The 27,700-nt window shown below is 53.8% G+C and overlaps 1 protein-coding gene across 1 annotated transcript; it reads left to right on the top strand.

The window, feature by feature from the left end:
• The first annotated feature begins 21,963 nt into the window (after nt 1-21,963).
• NKX2-2 (NK2 homeobox 2) lies at nt 21,964-23,129 on the top strand. Its single transcript, XM_030448157.1, has 2 exons — nt 21,964-22,222; nt 22,484-23,129. Exons 1-2 carry the CDS (start codon nt 21,964-21,966, stop codon nt 23,041-23,043), a joined length of 819 nt encoding a protein of 272 aa, XP_030304017.1. The 3' UTR covers nt 23,044-23,129.
• Nucleotides 23,130-27,700: the final 4,571 nt, after the last annotated feature.

The following is a 27,700-nucleotide window of genomic DNA, read 5'->3' as shown; positions in this document are numbered from 1 at the left end:
AAAAGCACATTAAAAAATAATAAAAAAAATAATAAAATTAATCAACACCTCTAGAAGGGAGTCCCAAAAGCTCCCTGGTAGGCTGATGCTGATTCCTGTGGTGGTCAGAAAGAAATCTGATCTATAGCTCCCCCGGACACAGCCCGGGCTCTGCACTCACCTGAGCAAACCCTGTGACTGGTTTGGTACCAGTTTGACCAGTCTGGCACCACTCCTCCCAGTGGGAATAGGGACATTTGGGAAAGGAAACAAATGGATCACAGTAAAAAGACAGGAAAAAGGGAAAATGAAGAGTGGGGAAGGAGACCACAAGATCCGTGGTGTCACCCTGTGGGTGTTTGTGCCAAACAAGCTCTGGTTCTGTGCACATCAGAAACGCAGCCGGGCTGCTTCCTCAGTGAGATGTCCTTACTTAGTTTTTCTATTACTGTTATCAGAGAGGATCAAAACAGACAGATGCATTTACTGTTTTCCATCAAAAGATAATAAAAGGAAACAGTTTATAAAATCAGATTATATGAAAAATTGCCTAATGATTATAACTTCTAAACCCATTGCTGAATAATGATGTATTCAAGAGTTGTCATCGAGTGATGAAAGAAACCTAATATGAAAGATTTTCCCTATGAAGAATGACTACAGATGAATTGCACAGAGATACAATCCTCTGATAAAGGACAATAAGAGCCTCTAGAACACTTAATAATAGACTACTCAGGATGAATTGAGTATTGCAATAAAAGCCCATAAATTAAAAAGTTTCAAAATGATTTCTGATAAAAGACATGCCAAGGTGAAAGAAAAAAAAAATAAAATATTGAAATCAACAGATACCCTGGCTGCAGCACGTTAGGTGTGGAAAATGCACTCTATAAACTCAAAATCAGTGATTTTAAAGAGAACCTGACTGCACCCTGTGAACAGCAACATTTCCCTTGGAAAAACCTTTTCTGGCAGCCCAATAAGGGCATCACCCTACGTGTGCTGGCAGCCTGGAGGAGTTCAGCAGCACCCACGGGTGTGAGTGGGTGCGTTTCTGGGTCCCTGTGAGGCAGAGCCCGAGGGTAAAGGTTCGGTCTGCAAGGAGGAAAGTGTGGGTCAGGCATTACCAACCCCTTCTCAGCCCAGGACCCCAATAACCCCCTCACCATCAAGGGAAAAACAAAAGCACCCCCACACCCTGCAGCAGAACCCCCGTGGCTGGGGAAAGGGCAAGAGACAGAGTCGGGAGCCCTCACTCTTCTCTGGAAGGCAAAGAAACCCAAAGAATGGGCCTGGAACTCGACCCTTCTTCCCTTTGGCATCTCCTGGCAGGCTGATGGGCTGAGCCCCCAGGGCTGGACCCGAGGCACCTGGCCCAGGCAGGAAACACTGCTGGGGTACCAGACCCGGCCTGAAAGGCAGATGGCTGTATTAGAGCTTGTGCAGGGAACAGAGATGATTTATTATAAGCTGTGCCAGCATATATTACTCGTGTTGGAAGCAAGGAAGGGTCTTTGATATGTATCTGGAAAAAAAGCTTCAAACCCATAAAAGAGATAAACTTGTATGAATAGTGTCACCCAGAGTATGGATGAAACTCTCAGACACATCTTCATATCGCATACGGGAGCGCAGGACGACTGTACTTATACAATCTGTGCATTAATTTCACTTAGAAGAGAAATTCATTACCATATCTCTCCGGAGGCAGAGCTGACCCCACCGGGGCTTCCCAGGGGCCTGGCTGAGGCTTTGTTTGCTTTTGATGCACATCACAACCTGGGGCTGGGCAGCACACCCTGCCTCGCCTCGCCTGCTGCAAACCTCCCTGCCGAACGCGCTGCTTCGGGCTCAGAATTACAGCAGTTCCCCCCTAAAAAAAATAAAACAACAAAAAACCTCGTCTTTTAGGCGGGGAGTGAGGGAATGACAGGAGCTGTCAAGGGCCCCCTGGCTCCCGTCAGGTCCCCGCAGGTCTCCTGCCAGCACTGGGATTAGGCTGTGACTAATTGCAGCTTCATTTCCTTTAATAAAGAGACACCCAAGCGTTCGGCACAATTGCAGCAGGAAAACAATAATAATAAAGTCCCCCAGTAAATGTCTGCAATTAGAGCATTCACCATTAATGGCGCTAATTAACCTCGCGCACAGAGCAGCTGGTGGAGCAGGGGCGGGGAGCAGCAGCTCTGGGGATTTTTCTGGATGCTGCAAAGCTCCTGGCAGCATCCCTGCTGCCACGCAGGACCCTGCCAGCCCCCCGGGAGCCACAGGATCTGCTTCCCCAAATGGCACAAATAAAAACATCACGGGGAGAGGAGAGGTGAGCGAGGTGGATTTTGTGCTGATTACAAACAAGTGATCTTGGCATCATCAGTTGCGTGGGGAAAACCATCACCTCCCCATGATTATCCGATTTAAAACACTTACTGGTGGAAACAAGCTCAGACACACCTGAAACAGATGGAGTCCTTCCAGGAGCAAAAGCTGAGGCAGTGGAGCAGAGGAGCAGAGCATCTCCATCCTGCACACCCCACATCTCCTGCTCACCCTGCCCAGTTTCAAGTCTGGTTTACTTGGGGGCTTGTGTTTGGTTTCTAAGTTTTTTGTTTTGTTTTTTTTTCTTTGGGGCGGTGGGGGGTTGGGGCTTGGCTTTTTTTGTTGTTCAATTCTCAAATCACTTCTATTTTTAACTTCCTAAAGTCCAGAAAAATCCTTTAGCTTTCTTGTAGGTTCTCCAAGTCTCAGAGCCCGTTCCCAGAACATACAACTCAACAGAAAGATGACAAATGAAATTCGGGGAGCCCGAGCATCTCTCCGTAGAGCAGCCCATGTCCTTCGACAGCTTTATTGCATCTGGCAGCCAGGGTGGGAATTAGAGGAGAAGGAAACGTTTTCTAACTCGTCCCTGTCTCCAGAAGAATCCTGCTTTATCTCATCTCCTCATTGCTCCTGCACAAAACTCCCCAGACACAGCACACCGAGTCGCAGGCAGCAGAACAACACAGAAACAGGACAAAAGACCCCAGAACATTTTCATCTTAAATTTTCTCCCCTTGTTTGCACCACCAGCCTTAATTCCCCCACTGCCACAGGTTTCTGGCCAACCATATGCACTTAACCCAGGGGTGCCCGAGACACGGACCTGTCTGTGCTGGGCACAGATCTCAGCTTTCCATCACATCTCACATTTCCTCCTGAGCCACCGGTACTCTGGATGGGGGGCTGCCCCAGCTCCCCCGGTTTGGTGCCGTTTCTGGAAGACGTTGGGTCCCTTTCTGCTCAGCTTTCTTAGCCAGAATATTCATATTTTCCCATCTGTGCCCTATTTTAAAGCCCTTTCTCTCCCTCCTTCCTTCCTTTTTTGACAGCAAATGTGATGCTTTTGTTCCCGTTCTCTCTGGCCCTGATCCTGTTGAATATAAATAAATAAATAAAATAAATGCCAGAGCATCTGAAGTGGCTGCACAGTGGGTAAAACCCTGGCTCCCTCGAAACCGAGAGTAAAACACCCATTCATTCCCCTCCGCCGCAGCGCTCACCCCGTGACTTCAATGGGACAAACTCACAAGGGCAGAAAGTTGTTTGTTGTCCCTTAAATGGATCCATTGTCTATTGTTGGGGGCTCTTTCCTGAGCTCTAAATCTTCCTTTAACTCTGCTCTCCGCCTGTCCCAGCTCCCGAGGAGGACAGACACCCTCCCAGCACAGCGAGTGCCTTCGCGGCTCTGGGCGTTGCTCTGAGCAAGCGAATGTTTGTCTCCCAAAATACACTTCCAGCCCTGCGAGGGCCACAGAAAGGTCTCCCTGCCTTTATTAATGGGTTTGTCTTGCAGCAGCAGTGAGTAACTTCATTTTTTCCCCTCTGCAGGAAGAATAAAGACCCGCCTGTCCCCAGCACCCCCCCTCCGCCGAGCGACAGCGCTCAGTGCTCGGAAGGTGTTTGGAAAGGACACAAAGTTGGGGTGGGTTTTGGTTTGGTTTGGTTTTTTTGTAAAACCCGCTTTGTTGGGCTGCTGCTGCAGCTGCCGGGGACCTGCCACAGGGTGTCCGCGGAGATGCGGGGACCTGCCACACGGTGTCACCGGAGATCGCCGCATCCACCGGCTCCGCGCTCCAGCATCCCCGGCCCCGGGGACGGCACCGGCGGGTTCGGCAGGCACAGGCACCCAGGAGTGCACTGACAACCTCTGCCACTGCTGCCTCCTCTCCGGGGACTTTTTTTTCTTTCCCTTACTCTGCCGCTTCTTCCTGTTCATTCCTTCTCTTCCTCCAGACTTTTTCTGTCCCGCCTTCTACTGTCAGCATCCCCAGAGCATCCCCAGCCTTCCCTCCGGACACCAGAAGGCTCCCTCCTCATCAGCTGGCACCGCCTGGGCACTTAAGTGCTTTTATTTTAATTCTTGTGTGCTTATATTTTGAGCTCTCTGGCCAGCTGGATTATTGAACCGTGGACACATAGGTTTGAAACAGAATTTCCTAGGACCCATCCCCACCAGCCCCCACTCTGAGAAACTGTAAGAGGAACCACCAAATAAACTTTTTTTTTTTTTTTTCAAGTGTTGCTACATACACCGGGGTTGCCCTGGCACTACCCAGGCAGCATTAAGAGAAAAGGACAGATGGTACAGTGAGGATTCTCCACAGCTGGCAACGCAGCCTGTAGAAGAGACTCTTCTTAAATCACATTTTTAGCAGCACTGAGTGTTGGCCACCACAAGCCCTGACTCACAAAACCCCCAGCAGGACTCTCCTGATGCCCACAAGAGGCTGGACAGGGCAATGCCAACATCTGAAAATTCCTCCCCAGCTTGACCCCAGTGGGGTCTGACCCCCAAGTGCCCCCCACCCTCGTGGTCCAACACCTTCAATCTCCTTTGCCTTTCCACAGCCCAGGGAGCAGCTGCCTTTGCCATCCTTCTCTTGTGCAAACAAGTAACAGCAAGCTCTGGAAAATAACAAGCTCTGCTCCAAACACAACGTGGGGTTTAAAATGCAGCAGGTTTCTCTACATTCATCTGCAGGTGGCCACGCTTTCTGAACACACCTACTTCCATGTAGCCACTACAGGCAGCAGTGCCAGCAACTTTTCTGCCCCTTAAAACCAAAGCAGAGATCCCATGAGACTTTAATAGAAAGAAGGCTCTGAAAAACTAGGTGTGGGTTCTGGGATTTCCAGTAAAAGGCATCAGGAAGTCCTGAGTGTGGTTTTATGGCCTCCTGGAGCATGACACCAGACAGAGCAGATGAGCTTCAGTGGTCCCTTCCAGCCCAAACCATTCTATGGTTCTGTGACACCTGAACAAACACTTTGCCAGCATGGCAGCTCTCTGACAGCACCAGAAACACATTTCACACAGAGATGTCCACAGCCAGGAGATGCCACAGGCCTGGAGAGGAGAGCTGCTGCATCCCAAGGATGCTGAGGCCAGCCCAGCACTGCTTTCATCCCAGCACCCAAGTTCCAGCTCCCTGCAGAGCCAAGCTGCTGGGAAGGACTGAACACCAACAAGCATGGAACCAATCTGCACTCACATAAAACAAGCTGGGGGCAGGAGTTATATTTGTTATTTCAGTCCCTCCAAAAGGCTCTCTGCCAATCACAAACTGTAACAGCACTACAAAAGCACCATCCATAGCTGTTCATAGGGGACAAGAACTGAATCAAAATGTGCTGCCTTCACCATGTGGGGAGCTGCTGGAATTAAACACAATCTCCCAGGCAGTAAAACAGTGTCTTCAGTTATTAAGGAAGAATATAGCTTTATAAATCCCATGTTGTACAGCAGGGCACTGGGGCTAGGGGACAGAGCTGGTGGCAGGAGGTTCATGCCTCCTTCATGGGCTGTGTTGTGCTACTTACAGAGCAGCTGGAGGGGAAAAATTAAATGTGCAGCAACTAACAGGCAGCAGGACTACTACTGGCTTCCTTCTGCCTGGAGAAGTGGGTTCTTGGTTGATTGCCATCCCTCCTCTTACTCCCACCCCTCCTTTCCCCACGAAGCCACCAGGGCTTAGAGGGCAAAGCCTCAAAGTCCCTTTGGGAGCGACATGGCTGGAGCACCAGGTCCAGCAGCATTATATTCTGATCCAGCTCCTCCTGTAACCTGCAATTTATTCCTAAGCCCCTCTCTTTATTTAGCAGAATCTGCTTCCCCCGTGTGGAGCAGCAGCACTCAACCTTTAAACACCCCAAGAGCCACTTCAGCCTCTGACAGATGCTGAGAGCTCCCGAGCCTGGGAGTCCCATCCAGCACCCTGGCACAGCTTGGGAAGCACAGGGCTTTGCTCAGCACCCACAGAGGGGTTCTGCCAGGCTGGGCCATGCCAGCAGAGCAGCAGGCAGGGGTTTGGGTGGGCAGGACCTGGCTCTGAGGCTTGGGGCTTCAGAGGAGTACCATGGATCCCTCCTGCAGCTTCAGGGAGCCAACCCTCAGTGTTTTGTCAGGCCAAGCCACCCCTCAGATGGTTACAGCTCTGGTCCCACCAAGACATACACATGGGGGACCACCAGAGGTGAGGCACAGCACCACCGTGTCCCTCCAGCAGCAGGGACACCACTGCTCACCTGGTTCCACCATCACATCCCTGTGGTACATCCACCTCAAGAAAGGTCCCCTTCCCCCAAGACTCTCCTTCCTCCTACTCCTCAGTGATTCCAGCTACCAGAGGAACACCCCAGACTGGTCCCAGTGCTGGTCCTGAACGTGGTACCCCAACATCCCACCCAGCAGCTGCCCTCTGCAGCATCACCTGCACCATCACCCAGGCACAATCCATCAGGATTTCGGGCAGTTGCTGCCACAATCACTGAGAGCACAGTCAAGGGGTCCCCAATATCTGGGCACCTGCCCCAGGGGCTTCCCAAAGCCAGGGACTTGGGGGGATCAACACATCCTTTGGCAGGAGCTGGAAAGGGGACAGGAAAGCTTCAGCTGTGATAAATCCATCACTCAAGCCACAGCCCCTTGATGGTTTCCTATTGCTTTCTCTCTCAACTCACCAGAGTTTTGTGCTGGCTTTGGGTTCACCATGCATCATTTATAAACTTTATGCAATTTATAGGAAAAAAAAAAAAAACCCAACAACCTTTACTTTTCTGTTTACTGTTCCCAGCATAATGAAAATGTTAAAACGCTAAGTCACTTGACACCTGCCACCCCAGTAATGCACTTGCTTTACTTTTTTTTTGTAGTTACAAGAGTTGTTGAATATATTTAAAGCTCTTCAATTCACTCAAGTCGAGAAAGAGATGCTGCATATTCAATGAAATGCCACAGTTGTGACATGTTCCACAGCCTTCGCTGTGTTAAGTCTCTTCATTTATTCTTTTACAGACAGTCACAGAATTTATTCTGTTATGAATAAAATTATCCCCGATGTCCTTCAGAAAATAATGTAGGGCTTTTGCCTGAATGCAGGAAGTTCAAGGAAAATATTCCAGGTGGCCAGAACATGAAGAACAAGTCACTGAACCTCTTTCATTGAGCTGTCATCTTCTCCTCTGGCTTGCACACTGCACCCCCAGCTCCAGACAAGCTTCTGCTTTAGTGAATAATGATTAACAGCCCCAAAGCCTGGAGCTGCTGAGCACCAGCCCTCTGCACCAGAGATGGGGGCTGCTGCTTAAAAAAAGAAATAAAAATAAAAAAAAGCCTGGTGCCACTGAAGCAAGGTGCCCCATGGACTGCAGGGGCTGCTGAGAGCAGGGAAACCATCTCTGGGTTTTCCCTTTGGGTTTCAGGAGATTTGTTTGTTTGTTGGGTGGTTTTCTGTGGTTTGGATTTTATTATTTTTTTTTAAGGATCCTGATCCTATTTGAATTGGGTAACAACCAGGAGGGCAGAGGAAAACCCCGAGCAAGCATCCCCCCAGGGTGCCTCACTAGGATGAAACCAAAAGCTGCCAAAGCTGCCTGAATCTTGGGCAAATTTGATAACCATGGAGCATGAGACTTCCAGGCACACCTACCCTGGTGCCTCACAGCTTCAGCTGAAGCCACAGGCAGCTCCAGGAATGGCTGGAGAAATGGGAACCAGAAATCCTGATGTTCAGTCCTGGGCTGCAGAAACCCCAACCACGTTTTGCTCCTGCCTCAAGCACCCCCAAGCCCAAAGAGCTTCTCCTTTCTGCTCCTGAAATCCCCTGCCTTCCCACCTGAGGTCACAGTCTCACCATCCCTACAGCTGTTTAACACCAGCCTGTACTTCTGCCTTTTGTAAAAACCAAAGAGGAAGCATGCCAAGGGGGAGCTGATCATTGCATTAGTTTGGAATACAGATACCTAGGTGCTCTCTGAAGAGCACAATAAAGATGGGGATATGGGTTCATTTTTCTGTGCCTCACAATGTAATTTTTTTCCTCTATTGTCAGCATCATTGTTGATCCTGAAATTATAGTGTCTGAGGAGTTATTCAACAGGAGATGTTTGACACAGAAAAAAAGAATCTCAAAATAACCGCAAGGAAAACATTTAAATAAACCCAGAGATTACAGAGGTAAAATACAAAAATTACTCCAAGAAGCTCATTTGGTTTCATTCCACTACACAGGAGTGTTGTCTGAGAAAGGGAGGGAGGAAAAAAAACCAAAGCAAAATGGCTGGGTCTGATGAGAAGCAGCCCTGGCATCTCTCTGCCTCCATCACAGCCTATTAATTACCCTCAGATGAAGATGTGGGTCAGGTGTCCAGCATCCAACTAAACCACTACCAGCAGCTTCATCTGCTCCCCTGCATCTCTGCTCCACAGAGCAGCTTGGCTTTTGGAGGCTGGACCTGCTCTGGTACAGCTCAGAGTGCCGGGGGGTTCCTTCCCCTTTTTTCCAGTTAATCTCCTCATTTTTAGTGCCTCCAGCTGGCTTTCCATGCACACCTTACAGCAGCAATGGGACCCAGGGCTGCTGCCCTGCCCCTGCCACCAGCACCCCCACACACCAGCAAGGAGCCCCATTCTCTGAGGAACCCCCAGACCAGTGTCCCCAGTCTGGCTGGTTTCACTCCCAGCAGCCATTCCCCTCCTCTCTGCCCCTCTCTAGGATTGGGGCTCTTTGAGCCCATGGGGAGGAACTCAGCCTGCTGCTGCTGCTGCTGTGGGAGCAATGTTTGGTGATAAGTAAATCTTTCAGGTTTACTTCCAATTATTATTTTATTTTTAAACAGCAGGGTTTAATCTTAGAAAGGATCGACAGCTCTCTGCCTTTGAAGAGCAGAACCCTCCTGATATTCATTACTTGACTCAGCTGTTCACTCAGGTCTCTCCCTTTGATGAGAAACTTGGGTTTACAGACAGTATTTAACATCCTGATTAGTACACAACGTGACCTACTATTGGAATAAGAGGGGTGTGTAGCACTGTGCCAGAAGTTGACTGAGTTGTACTAAGAGGAAAGGAAAACCCACCAAAAAACACCAAAACAAACAAACAAAACCCACCTTTGATAGGAGTTTTCTAACACAACTACTTACTTAGAAATAAAACACGGAGTGAACAACAGAAATGGGCACTTCCCCCTGCCCACCCTGCTTCCTAAATCAGCACCTGCCAAGACCTGCTGCCCAGGGACTTGTCCTGCTTCTCCCCAGGCTTCACACCCCAGATACTGAAGTTTTGGAGTAAAACAGTGCAAAGCAAGAAGGGCACCACTGCAGCAAGGGCAGCCAGAGGTACACCTGGGAGAAAACCCAACCACTACGTTTTTAATCCTCCCTGTGGCAAGGCACAGCCAACAAGAGCTGCAGCAGCACTCTCATCCTCTTAGGCTCTGGGTAATCAGCAACCCCCCAGCACCCAGAGGGGGTTCTCCACACCACCCACAGCCCCAGCACCTCAGGGGTGCCCATTCCCAAAAAAAAGAAGGAGGCAGCAGAGCCCCCAGACCCCAGGCAGGGCAGACACTAGTGTCCTGGCAGCCAGGTTTTAGCCTCAAAACAGGCTCAGTGTGATCCAGCCTCACTGCAAGAGCTCCCCAAGCTTGCTTTGTGCCCCCAAAGAAGCCTTTAGGGGCACTAGAAAAATATTTAACCACAAAGATGGGGAAGATTAAATATTGTCCCCTGCACAGCCCCATCTCCACCTTAGCTACTGGGACATCCCTGTGGAAGGCAGCAGGGAATCTCTGGGGTTACACATTAGCCAGAGCAGCAGCACCAAGGTCCCCAGGACTAGGAAGGGTTAGGAGACAGAAGGAGAGAGCAGTCACTCACACTGTTAATGTGTAACCCCTTTACCTTGCCTTCTGCTCACCTGCTTTGGGGTGTCAGCATCTGCCAGAAAGCCCTGGGAAGGAGCAAAGCCTGGGCAGCAAAGAGGGGGCAGCCCCCAGGCAGGGCTTATGTAGCTGTGGGGGTCTGGGGGTGGGCAGAGGCTGAGCAGGGGGGGATGGAGGGGTGGGCAGCCCAGGTTAGCACCTGGCCAGGGCAAGGAAGTCCCTTCCCTGGGTGTGGTGGGGCCTTGATGGGGAGAACCTGGAGAGGTTTGCTTTCAGGAAAGCCCCTCATGTGCTCTTCTCCAGGTGGCTCTGATGGTGTTTCTGGAGCAGCCGTGCCCAGTGGGGTCAGCAGTCACTGTCACTGGGGGTGTGCCTAGGGAGCACCCTTAGTGATGGGTGAGTTCAGCTGAACAGTGATGAAACCAACTCCAAAAGGAGCTCAGCAGCCCTTCAGTTCAGCTCCCACACCTCCCAGAGAGGCTCTGGAGCCAGGGAGTCCCATCTCCATCCCATCCCCATCCCATCCCCATCCCATCTCCACCACCCTAGTGGGGATGGCATGAGGTCAAACCCTCCCTGGCAGGGGTGATCCCAACCCCACCTCACCAGCCAGCCCCTCAGCTGATGTCAGCATCCCACCAACAGCCTCCTGATCCCTCCTGACAGTGATGCTGCAGCTGCCTCCCCACCCGGGGCTCTGGGCTCCTGGAGATGGATGGGTGATTGATGGGTGCCCGCGATACGCCGCGCTCCTTATCTGTGCCTTCCTAGTTGGCTCCCACGTCGCTGGCAGGGTTTAAGGTGTCAGTGTCACTTGCTTTCACTTGGATTTCTTTTTCTTTTCTTTTCCCAACCTCCCTTGGTTCCCTCACACCTGCTCATGCACCCCGGGGGATCTGTTTCATCTCTAGGATTAGAAGAATTGGGCAAACTCTCCTGGGCAGGACCCCCCTTCCCCAGCTGCCCATGGGGAGCCTGAACACATGGGTACAAGTTGTTTCCATGGCAGGTCCTCTGAGAGCTAAATCCACCTACATCACCTTCCATGGGAACTCTTTGTCAAGCCAAGTCAAAATCATGACAGCAAGTGCCACCCAAAAACTGGGGTGCATGTGGAAAGACCAGGGTTAGCTGGAGACAAAGAGGAGGAGATGGAAGGGCTTTGTATAGAAGTAAGAAGGAAATCTGAGTGGGAACATCATGGGCATCACCAGGAGACCCCTTCTTCTCCTTCCTTTTGGTCTGGCAGCTCCTCCTCACCACAGACCTTCAATAGAAAACACTGGGAATCCTCATCCCTGCTTGTGCTGGGAACAGCACTGGCAGTGCCAGGCAGGTGACACCAGCAGGACAAGCCAGCAGCATCCCCAGCAAGTCCCCAGGGCTTGTGCAGAGCTCCTGATGTCAGGGGACCCCTCTCTGCCCCTCACCAGCCCCGTGTGGCCAAGGGCTGGTGTCTGAGCACCAACGTGGTGACTTGAGGCTGCTGTGGCCCCACTGACCCCCCAGCACCAACCTCTCTGCCCCACCAGCTCCCACCAACTCTTGCTCCTGCTCCTCCCCATTGCAGCCCTCTGGAAATAATAAAACAAATAAAATGAGACAGCTAAGGAGGGATGCCCACATCAAACCTGGCCAGAAAGGACCCCTTCACATCTGCCTCTCCAGGGGCTCCACCTCCCCTCTCCCCTCTTCCCTCTCCCCTCTGCCTCTCTCAGCGTGAAGCCCCATGGCAGGGAGCAGGTTTGGTACTGGCAGGTTGTGCTGTGTGCTCAGCCCATGGGACAGCCCCTGGCCATCTGTTCCCCAGGTGTGTACACGCACAGATAGTCCTCTCCAAGCTCCTCAAACACACTGGTTGTTAGAGCAGCGTGTGGGTGTGCTCCCCCTTCCCATCCCACCATCACTGGCCCTGGCATCAAAGGCTTAGGTGGTGACCAGGTTCTCTTTTATATTCACTATAGAAAACAGGCTGGAACGAGGGACAACTCAGAAAATGCTCCTGCTCTCCACCAACACCCGAGGTGTCCTGACATGCAGTGCCCTGTGGGCCCTTTCCCTGAGCTCCTGTCCTCTCCAGGGGAGAAGGTCCTGCTGGTCAGGCTGAATTCCTTCACCTTGATGAAAAGAAGTCTGTGTGTGTGTGTGTGTGTATGAAAAGTGGAAATATTTTCCTTCAGGAAAGGAATTCAGATTGATTTCACCCCAACTGATGCAGCCTGAGCATCCCAAGCTCAGGCACCAACCTTCAGCCTTTTCCTTTGATTCACAAGGAAATATTTGCCTCCAAATCTGAAATCCTCTCTGGAATGCTTGGGCTCACAGCTACCCCACCCCGTGCAGCCAGCCCAGGCTCAGGATCTGCTCCTGACTGGCACAGATGCCCACACAATACAGAGCCCACGGGTTGCCTGACCACCCATCTTCAGGCCCCCTTGGCCACCCCCCGAGGCTTCCCCTTCCTGCCTCATGGGACCAGGTTCTGGCCAGGCCAAAGCACCAGGGACTGGCTCAGAAACACCCACAGGAGCACAAACCACCCATCCTGCACCCTGTGCTGGGGCCGTGCCCCGACTGCTGCTACCCAGCCTCCTGGGGACACTGGGGATGGTGAAATGGGGGTTCAGAGGGCCAAGGTAGCCTGAGCTGGCTCAAAGTCAGCTCCAGAGGTAGCCAAGGGTTGTTTCCTTACCCTTTGTGCAGTGACTGGAGGAGGGCAGGCATCTCCCTGCAGCTGGAAGAGCCTCCTGAGAAGCTGGAGAAGCCTTGGATTGGGGAAAAAAGCCTTTTCCCTCCTGAGGGTCACACAGAGATGGGCACCTGGAGATGGGTACCTGGAGGTGGGTACCTGGAGATGGGTACCTCTTGGTCCTGCCCAGAGCCAGGGGCACAAAGGGGCACCAGTGGATGCAGATGAGCAGCAGTTCAATGTTATTTCCTCTCTTCCTGGACCTGGAAAGAATCCAGTAGCTCTTCCTCATGCATCCTCATACTTTGAGGGTCCAGCCTTCCCTGACCAAATCATTACAATTATTGGGGCTGTCTGGGAAGAGAGAACAAACCCACATAAGAAAGATATCCCCTCCTCCTCTCCTCCACCTTTTTCCTGAAGCAACATTTCCCAACAAACCTACAAATACCCATCTGAAAAGCCTCTCCCCCACCTGTGAGATGTGTTCTCTGAAAGCCTCTCAGACTCACCAATAAAGACTTCTATTTCCAGGACCGGTGTGGAGATCTGTGTCAGCCACTTTGCTCTCTTCCTCACAGGGTCTGGCAGCCTTAGGGGGTGGTGGGACACACACATCAGGTACTGAAGAGCCCTCCAAGAAGGTTTCCTTTTCAGTCATGAATACAAAATGCTTTTATTATCTAAATAGTCACCGCTTGTTTGACAATACAGCCTGGGAGACAGCTTGTCATTGTCACAGGGGATGTCTGCAGGGCCCAGACCCCTGTGGTGCATCAGGCTTTGCCTCTGGAGCACTGGCAGGAGGCAGGTCCTGGACATCCAGGCTGAATCTCTTGTTATGGAAGCTGAAGACTTTACAGGTATGTAAATAAAGAGCTCACTAATTATATCTGTGTTCTTCTGAGGGCAACAGGATATTATTTTTCCCCTAATTTCACTCCCTGGGTTCAGCAAGCTGGGCACTATTTTATCCAAACAAAACAAGCATGGCAAAGTTATTAATTGCCTAGAACAAGATCTTTATTGATTAGTATAAGGATCAATCACTTTATCTGTTAGAGCTGCCTGTGACCGGGGTATTTAGCTAAGAGATATCTGTCCTAGGCCCTGGGGATTTTCACAGAGGAGTCCAAGGTCTCCCCAGTGCTTTTAAAAACAGGGCAGGTGGTGGCAAGAACTCAGATGAGGTGAGATGTAGAAGGCCCCCTGTGACTCTCCCACTAGCCCCAGCACTCACCCGTGATGCCCATGCAAGGTTCCTGGGGGGGATATGGGGAAAAAGTTTTGCTGAAAATGGAGCACACCCCACGGCTTGCACCATTGCAGCCCCCCCGGGATGGTGAGGGGCAGCAGAGCCTCCCACTGCGTGGGGTCTGATCCCTGGGGGTGGGCAGCAAGGAGGGCCCCTCGGGGAGGGAAGCAGCTGCAGGGCTCACTGTGCAGAGGGGATGTGCTGGTGGTCTTCACCTAAGCCACAGCCTTTGGAAAGGGGTTGGACCGCGAGGCTCGGGCTCCCAGAAAGCCCCCCCAGCCAGCTGCACCCTCTCCATAGCTCTGTATTCCCAGGGGGGTCACACCTTTTGCAAGCAGGTACTGCATTTTGTACCCAGCTTCAGGAACGTCGGACAGCGGCCCAGTCCATCACCTTTCCTTCGCCTCACCCCTTTTAAAAAATAAAATAAAATAAAGAAACCATTAAAAAAAAAACAAACAAACCAACAATTAAAGCAAGCCGAAAAGGGGCAGGGGGGGGGCTGCAGCTGGAGCCGTCTCTGGCAGCCCAGCTCTAATCTCGCACAAACCCCCGCTATCAAAGCTTGGATCAGCATATCTAATGTAAACGAGCTTTCACACATAAATAACGTGCCACATCTGGCCATGGGGTTTTTATAGCGCCTTGGCTACCGAGAGATTTATAGAGGGCGAGCTTGGTAAAGAGAAGCCGGGGCTGAGCTGGGGGAAGTTGGGGGCTGCCCCGAGGAGGAGCGGGGAGCAAGGGAAGATTTGGGCAGCGACGGGAGGAGGTAGTGGGGGGGGGGGGAGAGGGGAGAAAGGACCGGAGTCCCCGCACAGACAGAAAACGGCTTCGCCGCATCTTTGGGGAAAGGGAGGGGGGCAGGGGGAGGGCTCAGCCCCCCGAGGGAAGAGGGGCTGGCTCAGCGGCAGGGCCGGGGCAGGCTTAAAAGAGCCATCCAGGAACCGTCGTGTTTGCGCTTATAACCAATTTATTACCGCCGAACATATGGCCGGTATTTCTCCTGGCGTCAGCCGCCGGGGAGGAAAGCAAACAGACCGCGCGATGTAAAGCCGGAGGAAGAAGAAGGAGCGGCCGCCCCTGCGGAGACAATGCGAGAGGCGCGGAGCCTCCGCCGCGCTCAGCAGCCGCCCGCCTAGGGACCCACGGCCCCCAGGTGAGCCCCGCCGCGACGGGCAGAGGGGCCGCGACGGTGACAGCGGTGAAAGGAGCAAAAAAAGGGGGGGGACCGCGGAGGAGAGACGGGAGCAGCAGGTGGGAAGGGGCTGGCGTGGGGGGCTCGGTGGGTCAGGTACAAGTTGATGCTGGAGGAACTGGGCGGGGGGGGGGAACGGGACAGTATCGAGGAGGGGAAGCGTCTCTGTGCCCCGACGGCGAAGCGAGGCCACCCCTGGCCCGCCCCCGGTTGCCCCCCTTGGTCGGCGGGGCCGGGGGGATGCGCTGCCCCATCGGGGCGCTCCGCCCGCCCGCTGCGGGGAGGGGGGAGCCGGGGGTGCTCCCCCCGCTGCCCCGGCGGAGGGACACTTCTCGGCTGCGACGGCAGAGTACGCCAGAGGACCGGGAATGACCCCGGCCCCCCGGCTGCTCCCTCCTCCTGGCCTCCTTCCCTCCTTTATCCCGCTGTCGCTCCTCACCTCCCCCCCCACCCCCACCCGGGTGGATCCTTTTCCCGAAAAGACACTGATGCCCCAGCGCAGGGCGTGCGGGCACCGGGGGCTTCCTCGGACGCTTCCCTGGCACCCCCCAACTCGCCAAAGCTCTCCCCCCCCTCTCCCCCCAGCTACCTGCGCAGCCAGCCGGGCTCCCCCCCGCAATTCCCCCGCGTTGTGCTTGCGGGTGAGAGAAGTAAACGGAGATAAGAAAGTGCTCTGGGCCGTAAATCCCCCCCACATCCCCCATTGCCATCGCCCGCGGGTTTTCCCTTCCTGAGGAGAAACATTTCTGACAAAAAGCTTAATCTCATCGGGACACGTTTAATCATTAGAGATGGGCAGGAATACAGCCGGGGGGGTGGGGGGCTGCCCGGGGGGCTGCGAAACGTTTGCCTGGCAAATAAAACAGTTTATAATAAATTGAAAAGGGAAAGGAGGCCCCGGGCCGGGCTTAGAGCTTTCATCAGGAGTTTGGGGGGTGTAGAGGGGATTAAATAAGACAAACAAATAGCTGGGTCGGGGGGGCTGCTGGCTCTGTGCTAGCCCGCACGGCTTTAGCAAACGGCCCCCACCACCACTATTGGCAAAATTTTCAAAGATCTCATTAAAGTACATTTATCAAAGCCCTAACATGTGCCCTCCGGCTCTGACATAACCCCGTGAGCCCCCAGGGAAGTTGGGGGGGCCAGGGGGGAATCCCAATTTCTGTGACAATTCACCGCCTCGGGCGAGATCCCGTTCTGCAGAGTCCTAAGGCGTATCAGTGAATTGGAAGTATTTCTCTGTCTTTGAAGCTTCGGGAGGAAGGAGATAGAGAGGAATCGTGAGAATAGGAAAGCTCATTTAGATTCCTACGTCCTGGAGAAGATTAATTGTCTGCGGGAGAAAAGCAGGCCGGCGCCGGGGTTTTGGGGGTGGCAGGGGCTTTTTTAGGGAGGCTCCGTAAGGAAGCCTTCTCCTTCTCCCTTTTTTTCTCTCTCTCTTTTTTTTTTTTTTTTTTTCCCTTTTCATGCCCAAAACCCCCCATCCTTAACGCCTTTGTTGATGCCGTTTTTCCAGCCGATAGCATCAACGGGAATCGCGCCTCGCAGAAAAGTCCGAGCCCCGCACCTTACCATTAAGTTCTTGAGAGCGACGGAGGATTCAGAGGGCTTCGGTTCCCCCCCTGATTTCAGAAAATATGATTTTTTTAATTGCTATTTATTTTACACGCCCCTGGCCAGGTAACCCTGTGGCGTGGGGTCCCGGTCTCCACTCCCTTTCCCACGGCCTGGCGTTGCCGTGCTGGCATCATCTATGCTGAGCTGCCACTTTATCACTGGAAAAATGTGATTTAAAACCCTCTGTGCGGGGCTCTCGGAGGGTACATTTAGAAGTTATAGTTTTATTTTATATATGTATATATTCTTTTAATCAAAAAAGCTCTTTACTGCGACGAAGCGTCTCTCCTTTCCCCCGCCACACTTTAAAACAAAGAGGGTGTTACTTACAGGAGCTGATCCCGAAGTGAAGCTCCTCATAACAATTACCGGGAGCGACACGGGCATCGCTCCCCTCTCCCTATTTATTTCAAGTGTAGCCCGTTCTAAGAGGCAAAATAAACCTGTTTCCTTCCCCCATTCCCTTCTAACAAAGGCTTTATGTAGGCTCCGCTAATCCGCGGCAAGGTGCAACCCGTTCTGTTTGTTTATTTGTGGTCTGGAGTGAGGGAAAACAATAGCTCGCACCTCCGGGCTAATCAAACAATAAACGAACCCACTTGACGGCTGTTATCGAGGATGCAGTGCGGGGGTGGGTGGGAGGGAGGTCAGCCAACCACACCGGGAGGGCAGGGACACTCCCGCCATTCATTCACTTTTTTTTTTTTTTTTTTTTTTTTTTTTTTAATATATATAATGTACATTTTATATTATTCTGTGCAATATCACTCGGCAACGTAGGGAATAAATCAGGGGGCTTAAAACAGCGAGACCCGGCGCCGGGCGAGAAGCGGGAGCCCTTGGGCCGCCGGCCAGAAGAGGGATGAGACGAGACAAGCGAAGGCACTCGTTGCTCAAAAACCCAACCCAGGAGCGGGGGGCTCCCCCCGCCCTCCCCCTTGCTCGCTTTGCAATTACGGGGCTGCCAGACCAGCTCCCCACACACACCCCCATGCGTGGCTGGGTCCCGCAGCCTCTCCGAAAGGCTTTTCCCCCCGTCCAAGAGCGTCTCCTCCATCATCCTCTTACCAAGAAAACAAGCTTTAACCTCGCCAAAAATCAATACCCGCCGGCCGCGGAGTGGGGGTCCCGCTCCCCGCGCAGAGTGGGGCGGAGGGGAACACCCCGGGGGGAGGGAGGGGAGGCGAATAGCGGGTGTTTGAGCTACCTGCGAAAGTAAACAGGTAAACACTCCCCCGCCGGCACAGCCACTTGTCCTCAAGTGCAGCCACTCAGCCTGTGTACACGCACCGCGCCGCCGGCCTCTTCTGGCCTTGTGCAAATAACCCCCGGGGGAGCGGGCTGGGAGCCCCCACACCCTTCGGCAGGCTCTTCGCCCCCTCCCCCATGTTGTGTACCCCCCTTTCCCGAGGAGCTGGAGCATCGCCCACCTCTCCACCCGCGGGGTGGGGCCGCCGCGTGGTGTAGGCAGCGCGGCCGGTGGGCTCCCGGGTGGGACGGGCGTGCTCGGAGGGGGGCACAGCTGGGGACAGTCTCTAAGGGTGGCTGGAGCATCCCCGGGCCTGTCGCGATAGTCTCCGCATTGCCGTCGGGTTTTCGCTCCGCAGCACGGTTCAGGACTCGGAGCTGCCTCCCGACCCCTCCTGACGTCAAAGTAGCCCGAGCGGCTCTTACGTCACACCCCCTCCCCGCCGGTGACGTCACGGCACGGCCGTGGCAAGAGAGAGAGGCTTCGGCCCGCAGCCTTGCCCGCGCGTGGGAGACCCCCTCCCGCCACCCACCTCCTCCTTGGGTGCCGGGGCGCGGAGAGGGGGCGGTGGCCCCTGGGGCTTTGTGTGCCCACAAGGGACCATTGTTCCCCGCGGGTTCCCGGGGAACGGGAGCGCCGGCTCTCCCCTGGGAAAAATCCTTTTACCTCTCAGGTGGTGCCGGGGCCCAGCCAAAGCCCACCCCGGGTTCGTGTCTCCCGTCCAGGGGCCGGACAGGAGCGGCTGCCCCCGGGGACACCCCTTCTCCCACCGCCCTCGGACCCCACCAGACCCTCTGCTCGTCTCGTGGCATTTGCAGTTCTGTTTGGCTTTGGATGTTTGAGTTTAGTTTTGGTTTGGTTCAATTATTATTTCTATTATTTAATAATAAAAAGTCCGTCTCTTCCTCTCAGCCCGAGGGCCGGAGCTGCCCGAAGGAGTCGGGCCGCCAGCCCTGCCGTCCCGGGGATGCTCGGGCAGTCCCTTTCTGCCCAGCTTCTTTAATTCGGGACGCTGTATCGTCGCCCGGGCCTTTGTCGCGATTATCACCCCTTTTTATTTTTTTTTTTTTTCCCTTCGGTTTCCGCGGGCGGGAAGGAATTAAAACCTGTCCCATCTCAGCGAAACGTCGTCCCCAGGCAGGTCGAGCCGAGGTGGGGAATAAATCGATGGATAAGGCCGAGGTTTGCTGGCAAGGGAAGCTGGATGTCTGGTGGGTGTCCCCAGGCCCCTCCCCCCGGGACAAGGGATGCGGAGCCGGGGAGCGGCCGCCCGAAGGGGTTCCCCCCAGATCGGGGAAGGACTCCGAAATGGATGAAGAGATAGCCATTGAGTGAGGTTGAATACCATGACAACTAGGAACAACCTCAGATTTATTCCCAACAGTTAGGACACATTGAAAGAGGGCGTCAATCACGTATTATTTCGCCACTGAAATAAATGCAAAAACTGCGCCGAGACAAAGGGTTCCAACAGAAGCCGGACATTTGTCTACATTGCGGACATTGTTTCCAGCTTAGCCATAGGGTTGTATTTGTGTTTGCGCGGGTCCGACCACCCAGGATGTGCTCAGGGGCTCGCTAAAAAAAAAAAAAAAAAAAAAAAAAAAGGGGAAAAAAAAGGGAAAAAAAGGGGGGGGGGCGGAGAAAAATCCCTGGGCATTGTCAGCCACAGCACATACTTTATGGGAGGCAAGCGAGGGGCTGGGGGAGGAAGGATGGGGGAGCGGGGAGGGGAAGGTGCGAATACATTGATCGGCAAATAGGAGGATGTCTGAGGGACTGTCTTCCTCCTCTTCCCACCGCCAGCAGCCCCGTTCCCGCGCCCTCCTCCTCCTCCTGGAAGATAAACTCGGTCAACTTTTCCCAAAAACAAACGGGGTGGTGGAAAACACCTTCCCGGATTTTAGCCCCCCCTGCCCCCCACAATACCATCACCCTGTCCCGCACAAGCCTGTCCCGGGCCGGGCTCCTGCTGCGGGGCGGATCGGGGAAGGGAAAGAGAAGGGAAGAGGATGAGGACAAGGAAGGGGAAGAGGAAGGTCCGGGCCGTGCCCTGGCAGGGTGGTCGCAGACAAGGGTCCCTAGCAGGTGCAGGAAAGGGGAAGAAGGAAGAAAATGAAAATATAAGTTGATGTCAGGTAGATAGAGAAGGAAAAATTTGAGGAGGGAGTCGGTCGGCAGCCCCTCGCAGGGCGGGGGAGCCTCCGCAGTAGCGCAGCTCCGCGCCTCTCCGCAGGACCGGTGGCCGGGGGTGCTGCAGGCTCCGCGGCTGCCGGCGCCGTGTGTAACACCTGGAGATCCGGCCTTCCAAAATGCCCTTTCGGGAAAAGAAACCCCTTCTCTATCCCTCTTCCATCCCTTGGTCCTGAAAAAGACAGGGGGAAAAAGAAAATTAAATTATTTCGGTGATATTGGGAAGTTTGTTGGGCTCCAGTCCCTTAATGAACCCGACAGGCTGTGTTTTATTCCCCTGGAAGAAGGAGGCAAAATCAATGAGACCTCTTCAAATAAAGCCCCCCCACAAGTAATCACCTCCCGGATCTCCTCGGGTCGTGACTGACGATCGCATTTTGCCAGTTCGGTTAATTTCGGAGCAAACTAGAATCAATTACTTGCTGTTTAATTTCCAGCGCTCATCCCTAAGCCCCTACCAAAATATTGACCTAGGCGCTGGAGATAAGTTGGTCTCCTGCCATCTGAGCTGCTTCTCCTCTCGGTCCCCGCGCAATATAAAAAAAAAAAAAAAAAGGAAAAAAAAAAAGAAAAAAAAGAAAAAGCGCTGCCCTCGCCTTTGCGTGGCTGCGCAGGCTGCGCGGGAGGGGTGGGAAACCGCGCATCTCTCATGGCCCTCTCCCCGCCCTTCCCTAAGTTGTTTGGGTTTGGTTTGGTTTGTTTTTCCTTCTTGTTTTTCAAAGCAGTCGGTGGAAAGCACACTTTGGAGTGTGCGGAATATCGGGCTGGTGCAAGGCTCTTTGTATGTAAATACTGCGCTAAAAAAAAAAAAAAAAAAAAAAAAAAATCACACCCTCCCTCTCTCTCTGACACACACACGCACCCGCGGAAGGGCCCTCCCCACGCCGGTAATTAACTGACACGTTATACCACTCATCACCAATGGTGGAAGCTCGGAGCTCGCCCAAAACCCGCAATTTCACATCTGCAAACACTGTCTTCATCCACTTGACTTCCAAGACCCGCCCACACGTGGCCAACCTTTCCCGGGTTTAATGTATTTTTTTTCTCCCTCCTCTCGGCAGGTTCATGTGTGGGGACCAGCCTTATATGGACTGTTCGCTCCAGCAATGGCTCGGGTTTTCCAAGCGGCAGGCACGGGTTTGGGGGGTTTAAGCAAGATCCAGAAGTGATTTTTTTGTTTTTCTTTTTTTCCCTTTTTTTTTTTTTTTTTTTTTTTTTTTTTTTTTTTTTGGCGTGTCTTTCCCCTTTTTCCCCTGGAGTTACAAAACTATTTCCGAAGCCAGCTGCTGCTCCTGCTCTCCTGAATTTCCCCCGTGGCAGAACAAGCCCGTTAGAAATCTCCACCGCTGCTGCCGGTGCTCCGCTTCTTCTTCTTTCGCACCAAACCCTTCGTGGGGTTTTTTTGTTGATTTTTTTTTTTTAACATATCAATATTATTTTTTCCCTCCCCCGCCCCCCACGCGTGCCACCGCCCCCTCCCCCGGCTGCCGTGTCCCTGCGTGTCCGCTGTGCGCCCGTGGCGGGGCGAAGCTGCTCTTCCAACTTTCCTGCCTCCAATCGAGAAGCCGGAACATGTCTCTGACCAACACAAAGACGGGCTTTTCGGTGAAGGACATTTTGGACCTCCCCGACACCAACGATGAGGACGGCTCCGCCGCCGAGGGAGGCGAGGAAGAGAGCGAAGCGCCGGAGCCGCCCAAGAAAACGGGAGTTTTGGGACAAACCCCCTTGGACACTGTTCAGACGCTGCCTTTGAAGAACCCTTTCTATGATAATAGCGATAATCCCTACACGCGCTGGCTGGCGAGCGCCGAGGGCATCCAATACTCCCGTGAGTACCGCGGGGACGGGGCGGCCCGCGGGGGGCTTTCCCCGGCGGCGGGGGCAGCCCGGGGGGGTGGGTGTATAGCGGTGGGCTACCGCTCGCCACGGCTGGCTGAGACCCCTCCGTCATCATCACACCCCCCGCCGGGACCCACGGAGCGGGGAAAACCGCGCTGCCCCGGGCGGCGGGAGGGCTGCGGGAGGGCTGCGGAAGGGTGCGGGGCGCCGGGCGACGCGAAGCCCCCCCCTGACACGCTGCTCTCCGCAGTGCACGGGCTGACGGCGGGCGGTGGGGGCCAGGACCCCTCGGCCAAGTCGCCGGAGCCGTCGGCCGACGAGTCTCCCGACAACGAGAAGGAAGCGTCGGGCGGAGGGGACGCGGGGAAGAAGAGGAAGAGGAGGGTGCTCTTCTCCAAGGCGCAGACCTACGAGCTGGAGCGGCGGTTCCGGCAGCAGCGGTACCTGTCGGCACCGGAACGGGAGCACCTGGCCAGCCTGATTCGACTCACCCCCACCCAGGTGAAGATCTGGTTCCAGAACCACCGGTACAAGATGAAGCGAGCCCGGGCCGAGAAAGGTATGGAAGTGACTCCTCTGCCCTCCCCGCGGCGGGTGGCCGTGCCGGTCTTAGTCAGGGACGGCAAACCCTGCCACACGCTCAAAGCTCAGGACTTGGCAGCCGCGACTTTCCAGACGGGAATCCCCTTCTCCGCCTATAGCGCCCAGTCTCTACAGCATATGCAATACAACGCCCAGTACAGCGCGACCAGCAACCCCCAGTACCCCACAGCACACCATTTGGTACAAGCTCAGCAATGGACTTGGTGAAGGCTGGAGGGGAGCGCGCACACACACGCACACAGAGCCCGCACACACACACACACACACACAAAACAACAAAAACAACAAAAGAAAATTAAAAGAAAGAAATGAAAAAGAGGAAAAAAAATAAAAGAGAGAGAAAGAGAGGAAGAGACAAACTGATGCTCCAAAAATAGAATCAAAACTGCGGGGGAAGGAATGGAGAGGGAAACGCTATTATTATTATAATTATTATTATTGCTATTATTATTATTATTATGGTTTCGGTTTTTTTTTTCCCTCTCCCGTTTCTTTTCCCCTCCATTTTTGGGGGGGTCTCGATTTCATTTCAGGGGGTGGCGGGGGGGAAGGGAGGGGAGGTGGTTTTTGTGCGTCATTGTTTACAGAAATTTTTTGCGCCATTCAGAGTGGTCCTGTCTACCTACAACTAAAATTAAAAAAAAAAAAAAAAAAAAAAAGGGGAGGGGGGGGTCGTCAGAATTAAAAAAAAAAAAAAATAAAGAATAAAACCCCCCTGCTGCTCCTGTGGTTTTGTGAGGAAGGGGCTTGAGCCCGGAGCGCGGCCACCTATCGCCGACATGGAGATCGCGATTGCTCCCCTCTTAAGACGATTTTTCGGCTGCCTGTAACCCCCGAGAACTATTAGCGGGCGGGTTTTTATATCTCACTGTGATTCTGGCTGCCGTGGGGAGCAGCCGGGGCTTGAATTTTGTTTTCTCTTCTTTGGGGTTTGCGCACAACCAGTCCCGAGTCTCATCGGCAGAGGAAAAAGAACCGGGGCCGCAACCGGGCTGCTCCGAGGGCAAGTGGGCTGGCTGGGCACAAACCCGCCCTTTCGGCACTTTAGTAAGGATTTTTAATTTTTCAAAAAGCTGTCTTTCGGGGGAAAAAAATAAATAGAGAAGGAAGCGATAAAAACGAGGGACCGGTTTTTGTTCCACTTCCCGCGGCGCCCACATCCCCCGGGCTCGGCCCGGCGTGGGGCCAGCGGGGCTGGGGGGGCCTGCGGGGGGACACGGCCGAGCAAGGCCCGTGCCCTCCTCCCCCCACCCCCAGCCTTTTTTTTTCTGGGGAAAGAGGCTTTTTTTTCCCGTCGGCTTGAAGCCGTTTCCTCCGCAACCCCCAGAGCTGGAGAAAAACGGGGAAGGTATGAGAGGAGAGAATTATTTGATATCCAACTGTGTTTCCATCCACACACACACACCCCGTGCCGATGGGGTCCCCGGACTGGGCGCCGTTTGTACCGGGGAGGGGGGAAGAGGAAATTTCGGGTTCAGCCTTCGGAGATGCGCCGGCGGCTCAGGACAGCGTTAATAACCCCCCAAAAATAAAGAAAACAAAACAAAACGATTGCTGAGGGGAGAAGGGACAAGAGAGGTACTGGGTGGCTTGGGATGAAATGGAGAACGAGCCCGGGCCAGGGGAAGTTGCGGTCGATGTCGGGTGGGAGCGGGTTTGGGCACAGCCGGGGCAGCTCTGTGTCCCCTCTCCCTCTTCTGACATTTTACGGTGGTAAAAGCGCTTTAAAAATACAGAGAAGAAAAAAAGAAAAGGGTTTGTGCGGTGTGCTTGGGCCTGGGCATCAGCCACCCTGTCCCGAGAAGCGACGGTGGGTACCGGCCCCCAGCCCCCCGGTACAGCCTCCCAGCTTGGGCTGTGTTTTGAAGCTGGTTTTTCCCCTTTTTCTCTTGCTATTCCTTCTTCCCCTCTCTTTTCTGGTTCCTCCTTGCCCCGCCAGACCCTCCCTTACCCGAAGCACCCGGGGCCAGGGGATCAGCTCGGACGGCACCGGCAGAGCATCCCCGGGAGTTCAGCGGGGCGGAACCCACCGAGCCAGCGGGGAACCCGGTTCCCCAGCCCGGGAAGGCTCTGCACCCCCTCCCCAGCTGTGGGTTACACGAGCAAGTGAGGTGCACCCTGTGCAGGAGCGAGCGAGAAGGAAAATTGTCACTTTTTTTCCTCTTTTTCTCTCCCTCCCCTTTTTCTCCCCCAGGCTCTGCTAAGTCTATAAAACCAGTTGTGTGGCCCTAACCTCCGTGGCCTTATATCTCCCATGCTGCAGGGCCAGCTCCGGGCAGTCTATCTTTGCTCAATATACAGTAGACTTCACAAAACAGCACAATGGGGGAGGCAGGGAGGTGAGCATGTTAGAGGCGTGCATATTAAAGAGACGGAGGCAAAGGCAGACAGGGCTGGGCCGGGGGGAGGACGGAAGAGAAAAAAAAACAAACCGCAAAACAAAAAAAAAGCAAAACAAAACACACCAAAACCCCACATAAAAACAATTAAAAAAAAAAAAAAAAAAAAAAGAAAAAAAAAAAGAAAGAAAAAAATGAGAGACAGTCTGGGGGGTGAGGGCCCTCCCTGTGCCTTCCCCCCCGTCTTCTCTCTTCCCCCCCCTCTCATTTTAGGGCCTTTCAATTCATTTATGGGAGGCAGTCCATCCTGGAGTCAGGGAGCAGTGTCCTTTGCGTTTTGTTAGGGCTGTCACTCGTGCTCATTGTTAGGCATGTTCTACATGTTGTATCCCATATGGCCAGCTGGGCCGGGGGACCCCCTCACAAAACCCAAATTGTGCCCAGCTTTCAAAACCAGCATTGTTGTCTGTGAAAGGAAGACGAATTAAAAATTCGTGCTATATCTATTCTGGAAAAAAAAAAAAAAAAAAAGGGGTGGGGGGAGGCACAAGGAAAAAGAATCCCTCTCTCTCTCTCCTCTGTCTTTGAACACCAACAGAGGCCTCGTCCTCCCGGAGCCCGCTGACAAGTTTCTCTCTCATTTCACAGGAAATTAGCACCCCCCAAGGCCCGAGCACATCTCCTCCGCAAAGCGCGGGGCGCTGCTCGTCCCGCTGCCCGCACCGCTGCCCGCACGGCGCGGAGGCAGCAGAACAAGGCAGCATTGAGCGCCGGTGATGTTATTGCAGCCGCTTCCCTGCGCGGCTGGCACGTCCCGCCGCTCCCCCGGAGAAACGGCCCTTTCTTGTCCAGCTCCTCCTTGTGCGAGGCAGGCAGCCAGAGTTCGGGAGGAGGGGGGAAAAGGAGGGGGGGGGGGGGGGAAAGAGGGCAGAAAGGAAAAAACCAAACCAAACAAAAAACCCCAACAACATGAAAATAGGTGAAAAAATGGGAAAAAAATAGAGAAAAGGAAAAAAAAAAACGGGAGAAAAGTAAGAAAGTGGATTAAAAAGATCAAAAATAAAATAGAAAAAAGAAGACGGTGAAAAGGGAAAGAGGGTGAAATAAAATAGACAAGATAAAAGAAGGGAAAAGCAAAAAAAGAAAAAGGAAAAACGATAAAGAGAAAAAATTAAAAATAAGATACAAGAAAAAAGAGAAACGAATAAAAAGAGAGATAAAAGGAAAAAGGGGAAAAATGAAAAAAGTTAAGAAAAAGAAAAGAAAAACGAAGAAATAAAAAGAAAAAAGGGGGAGGGGGGGAAATTGAGATCCCGCTTCCAGCCCCCCCTTCCTTGGCATTTCCAGCCTCCTCGGCAGAGGCAGGGGACGCGCAGCGCTGCGCGGGGTTGTGCGGTTGCTGTGGCGGGGTCGAGCCTTCAACTGGGGGGGTCCTGCTCTCTCGCACCCCTTCACCCCACTCCTGGCAACAGCAGTAGCCCCCTCCCCAACTTGCCCCCCGCCCCTCACCTCCGCCTCGGGGCTGCCGGGGGAGCCGCACGCTCGTCGGGTTTGGATCGCGACACGCTCCGCAGATCGCGACTTGGGGCAGAAGCGGGAGGGTTGAGAAGCTGAGTCAGGCCTCCAGGCCCCTCTTCGCCCCGCTGCCGGGGGTCCGCTCCCTCTCCTTTTATCCCCCCCATTTCTTTCCCCCCTTTTCTCTTTCCTCCACCCTCTCCCGTCTGGAGGAAACTCTTCGGACGCCTCAGCTTACCTGGTAATGAGCTGGAAGCCCCGCTAAGCCCTGGAAATAACTTACTTTCGTCACCTATTGACTCTTGGGCTTAGTTTGGACCCGGTGTGGATTTTTCGGGTCTTTTCAAGAGAGCCCGGTCAATGAAAAGCTAATCCAATATTTACAAAGTATAAGGGCAATTCTCGGCGGTGTTTATTAAGGGGCCGATGGGGAAGGGCTGCGGGGGGGGTGGGGGACAGGGGACTCACACCCACCCCCATTCCTCCGGTGAGGCGGGAGGCATGCGGCCCCGGGGAGGATTTGGGGGACCCCGCGCCGCTGGCTGCAGGAGCGCGATGCTCTCCCCCCCTCATCGGCACCACCCAACTCCCGCAGCTGCAAACAATCCCCCCTCTCAGCCCTCCCCCAGCCCCCACCTGCCCTTATTTCCTAGAAAGGGTCAGAGTTTGGGAGTTTCTCTCTTTCTGCAGCGGGAGGGATGTGTTGGATGCTCTCCCCCCCCCAGCCCCGGGTGCAGTGGCCGCAGGGAGGCAGCAGAGCCCCGCAGAGCCCCGCGCAGCCCGGAGGACCGGAGGGGGGGTTGGGGACACACACACCTCCCCTCTGCCCCTCCGCGATCCTCCAGGGGTGGGAGGGGAACCCGAGGGGGCTGAGGCGGTGGGCACAGGGCCCCCCCGGCCCCCCGGCTGCCGCAGGGAGGCGCTGGCGGATAAGGGACGAGATGCCGAGCCCCCCACCCCCTCCCCATCCCCTCCTCTTCATTCCTCCCTGGCACTCCCCCTCTCCTCCT

The sequence above is a fragment of the Calypte anna genome, chromosome 3 (genome assembly GCF_003957555.1).
Source record: "Calypte anna isolate BGI_N300 chromosome 3, bCalAnn1_v1.p, whole genome shotgun sequence".
Lineage (NCBI taxonomy): Eukaryota > Metazoa > Chordata > Aves > Apodiformes > Trochilidae > Calypte > Calypte anna.
The sequence above is the reverse complement of the archived record's forward strand: the minus strand, read 5'-3'. Positions and strand labels throughout refer to the sequence as shown.

What these genes read in the sequence shown, in the direction of transcription:
- NKX2-2 (XM_030448157.1), top strand. Translation starts at nt 21,964, where the DNA reads ATGTCTCTGACCAACACAAAGACGGGCTTTTCGGTGAAGGACATTTTG. An exon ending in CGAGGGCATCCAATACTCCC is followed by an intron (nt 22,223 to 22,483) that starts GTGAGTACCGCG and finishes TGCTCTCCGCAG; the next exon opens with TGCACGGGCTGACGGCGGGC.